Below are 4,130 nucleotides of genomic sequence, written 5' to 3'. Positions count from 1 at the left end.
AGCGCCCTCTTCTGGTCTCTGCTGCGGAGGCCTCGCGCCCGCGCGCGGGTGGAGCGGGAACTGCGCCACCTGGTGGCCGCCACTGTCCCCGTCCTCCCGCTCCCGGGCCAGCCCCCGCTTCTCTTCCATCTCTAGACACCTTTTCAGGTGAAATTCCTCCCAATGGGCTTGGCAAAGTAAGGCTCACAGATCAAATCCAGACCACTGCCTATTTTCATAATAAAGTTTTATTGGAACACAGCCACACCCTCCCACTCACGTCTTGTCTGTGGCCGCTTTTCACTGCAATGGCACAACACAGTAGCGGCAACAGAGCCCTCTGGCCCACAAAGCTTAGAATATTTACCATCCGGCCCTTTACAGAAACAGTAAGTTGGACTTTGTTGTAAATTTAGGCTAACCAGACTTTTTCTGTGAGGTGTAGGAGCAAGGTGACCTAGAGGTGGCATTATCAGGGGGAAGGCTGGCTGGAAGGAGAGACTGCGGCCAAATCCCCCAAAGCCTTTGGTGCCTTTGGACTTGGTTTGGGGTTAACGGGCATCTACTGAAGCTTTTATTTATTTATTAAAAATATATTTTATTGATTTTTTTACAGAGAGGAAGGGAGAGGGATAGAGAGTTAGAAACATCGATGAGAGAGAAGCATCGATCAGCTGCCTCCGGCACACCCCCAACCAGGGATGTGCCTGCAACCAAGATACATGCTCTTGACTGGAATCGAACCTGGGACCCTTCAGTCCGCAGGCCGATGCTCTATCCACTGAGCCAAACTGGTCAGGGCTACTGAAGCTTTTAAAAGTCATGATTGAGTCCCATCCCTAGGAATTGGGATTTAATTGGTCCAATATGTGCCCAAGTCATATTTTGGGAGCTCCTGAGAGATTCTAATGTTCGGCCAGAGTGGAGAACCACTGTTTTAGGGACAGGAAGGGGGAAGCGTTGAGTCTGAGTGATGGGGAGTCTTCTGATGCCATGCACAGTTGGGGGGCAGAGTCAGGGCTAGAGGAGGATGCTCAGCTCAACTTTGGTTTCCAGGGGATTGAGGTGAGGGGGAGTGCATCTTCTGAACTTCCACGTGGCCACATGCAAAGCTAAGCAGCTAACTCCAGGGTTGGGGGCTGCAGACCCGCTGACTGTGTACTGAGCCCTCATGGGAAATGTGCGTTTTGTGAGGTTCCTCTTTTCCTCCTCCCAGGGCAAGATGGCAGCGGAGGAAGGCTCGCAGGACACCTTGCGGCTCCAGTTCCAGGCCATGCAGGAGATGCAGCACAGACGGTTACAGAAGCAGATGGAGAAACGGAAGGAAAAGGAACTGAGCCTCAACAGCAGAGACAATGACCCGGAAGAGCCCTTGGAGGTCTTCGACGGCCTCAGCCTTCTCCAAGCCGGGGAGCAAAACTCGCAAAGCGGCTTTGAGCGGCGGTAAATGCACGTCTGAACTCTCCCCAGAGCGCCGCAAAGAGGTCGGGAGGTGGGGGAGAACCGATAGCAGAGAGTTGGGCCGTCAGGTTGACTGCATATGCGTTTGTAAGTTGAGACGCAGGGTTATTGGCACAGGTTGTTATTGAAGACTCTAGAGCAGTGGTTCTCAATCTTCTGGCCCTTTAAATACAGTTCCTCATGTTGTGACCCAACCATAAAATTATTTTCGTTGCTGCTTCGTAACTGTGATGTTGCTACTGTGATGAATCGTCATGTAAATACCTGATATGCAGGATGGTCTTAGGCGACCCCTGTGAAAGGGCCGTTCGACCGCCAAAGGGGTCGCGACCCACAGGTTGAGAACCGCTGCTCTAGAGTCTGGTAGGTCTGCGGACAAAATTGGGTAGGAAATGTACTTAAAAACCACTTAAAGTTTAATTGAAATCTTGGAACTCATCAGGGTGTAGTCTATTCACTTGGATTTTCTTAAGTCGTTTCTCATGGAAACTGGGTCTGGGTTTCTGAGGAGCTGGTTGGCTAATTCTCATGGTTCATCGACAGTCATCGCTCCCATTCCCACCTGGGATTGTTCCCCGGGCAGTGCCCCTTTCCTGGCCTAGCATCACAGACGGCTGGCTGTGCTGAAGAAGCTCTGGGCGGGTTCCTTGCGGTTTTACAGTTGGCGGAAAAGTCGAAGAGAGTCCATAACCTTCTCACTCTGCTCCGAATTCGACGTCCCACGGATGCATGCTGATCTATACAGGACTCTGTATTGACACAAAATTCTCTGTCATTTTTCATAAAAATCACTGCAGTTGTTGAGCTGCCTCTTTGCTTCTGGCTTCACCCAGGATCTTTTTTTCTCCACCTTCAAATTCTACGGTTTATGGTTTCTCAATTTTCAAAATGTTCTACTAAAAATGCTAGTTGATAAAAAATAAAAGACCTCCCAATAATTGAAACTTCATCTGGCTCTTAAATATTAGCTCCACGTTAACCCCAGAGCTATTGGCAAATGACCTTTCCCCAAGTCAGGAACCTGGAAGCGAGGGAGACTTGAGCCATTGGTGGATTAACAGCAGCAGCAGCAATTTCTATAACCTTTAACTCCTATAACGGATTTACTTTCTGAGCAGCTGTTGCTGGGGAGCCTGTCCCATTCGTAACAATGGAAGTGATCGCAGACGCTCCGTTAGAAATTGCCTTGCAGACAATTTATAACACACAAAATCAACCACCCACCCGATTTTCTGTCAGGTTTACCGAAAACCTGGAGACGTAGCCTCAACGTAAGGCTTAGACAAATTCTGTTTGGTCTTCTAGCACATGTGTGCAATGAGGACTGTAAATCCCCTTCTAAGCATCACTTTATCTGCCTTTCACAAGTTGTGATATTTATCGCTTCTGTAGTCCGTCCATTCTAAATGCTGGATAATGCATTTAGGATTTCTTCTTAATCCATACCTAATTTAGGAGTGGGATTTTTTTGGTTTTTTTTTTTTTGTTTGTTTTTTTTAGTTCCAGACATACGATAGGCTTGCCGTTTTGTTTTTTCTAGTGTTGATTTCTAATTTTAGTCAATTGCCATGAAGGAAAACGGTCTGGAGAGCTATGTCCATTCTTTGGTATTTGCCAAGATTGCCTTTGTACACGTTCTATGGATGCTTAAAAGGAAGATGAATTCTCTGAGTGGAGGTTTTATGTCCTTCTCTGTTGAATCCATAGTAAACCATGTTATTCAGATTTCTTTCTCCTCTCACGTGTGTGCGCGCCTGTGCGTGTGGCTCGCGTGCAGCGAGTCTCGATTTTGAAACCAGTGTGTTAACATCCGCTCATGGAGGGTCCCCTAATTTCCCCTTCCTATTTTGTTCAGACCTGTTCTCATCACCACCTGGTGCCCAGCGGGGCAGGCAGACCTGGGCGGGGGCCGTAACGCTGCCTGTGCCTTGCAGGGTGCTGGAGGATGAGATCGAACAGCTCCGCCACCAGCTCAGGGAAACGGTGGACGAGAACGGGCGGTTGTACAAGCTGCTGAAGGAAAGGGACTTTGAGATCAAACACCTGAAGAAGAAGCTGGAAGAGGACAGGTTCGCCTTCACAGGTAGCTCCACCATCGCTGCGATGGGCGGACAGCGGGTTCCAGGCGGCAGGGGCCCAAGGAGAGTGCTGAGGGTCCGCTGTGGTCGGGCCTGTCCAGATGAGTCCTGGAAATGAGGGCGAGGGGAGGGAGGGCAGGCCCGGAGGCCAGCACAGGACGTGGGGGGGAGAGCCGCAGGGATAGAAGGACTGGGGCTCAGCCGGGACTCCTGGGCGAGGGTTCTGCATGGTGCTCGCTCGCTGTGTATTCCCTGGGCCAGCAGGGCCCATTTCCTGTGGGTGCTCTGGCCCCGACGTTGAATCTTTGACATGGAAACGCCCCAGCGGTAGCAGGCATTTACTCAACTCACACTGCTGCTCCAGAGAGGTGGGCGAGCCGGGGAAGCCAGCTGTTCCCCGGGATTTCCTAGGACCCAGCACGGCCTAGAATGGACGGGGGCCCTGCAGGTCCAGGCTGGACCGGACCTTGGCTGTGTTGGTGGAGACCTTGCCCCATGGGTCTGGTGGGGACCGTGGCTTTGTGGGTGTACATAAGATTGACCTTAGCCCTGTGGGTGTGGGCTGGACGTTGGCTCTGTGGTTATGAGCTAGACCTTGGCCCCTGCTCCATG

At 51.0% G+C, this 4,130-nt stretch overlaps 1 protein-coding gene across 3 annotated transcripts in view; it reads left to right on the top strand.

Moving 5' to 3' along the window:
* CCDC13 (coiled-coil domain containing 13) overlaps positions 1–4,130 on the top strand; it is a 31,180-nt gene that overhangs the window by 376 nt on the left and 26,674 nt on the right. For all 3 annotated transcript variants that reach the window (XM_081105605.1, XM_081105604.1, XM_081105603.1), the window contains exons 2-3: positions 1,196–1,422; positions 3,375–3,523. In XM_081105605.1, coding sequence (XP_080961731.1) covers positions 1,202–1,422; positions 3,375–3,523 — 370 coding nt within the window. In that variant the 5' untranslated portion in view covers positions 1,196–1,201. The remainder of the gene's footprint in view (positions 1–1,195; positions 1,423–3,374; positions 3,524–4,130) is intronic.

Source organism: Myotis nattereri, assembly GCF_964212035.1.
Source record: "Myotis nattereri genome assembly, chromosome: 14".
Taxonomy (NCBI): domain Eukaryota; kingdom Metazoa; phylum Chordata; class Mammalia; order Chiroptera; family Vespertilionidae; genus Myotis; species Myotis nattereri.
Note: the sequence above shows the minus strand (reverse complement) of the source record. Positions and strands in the feature narration are given on the sequence as shown.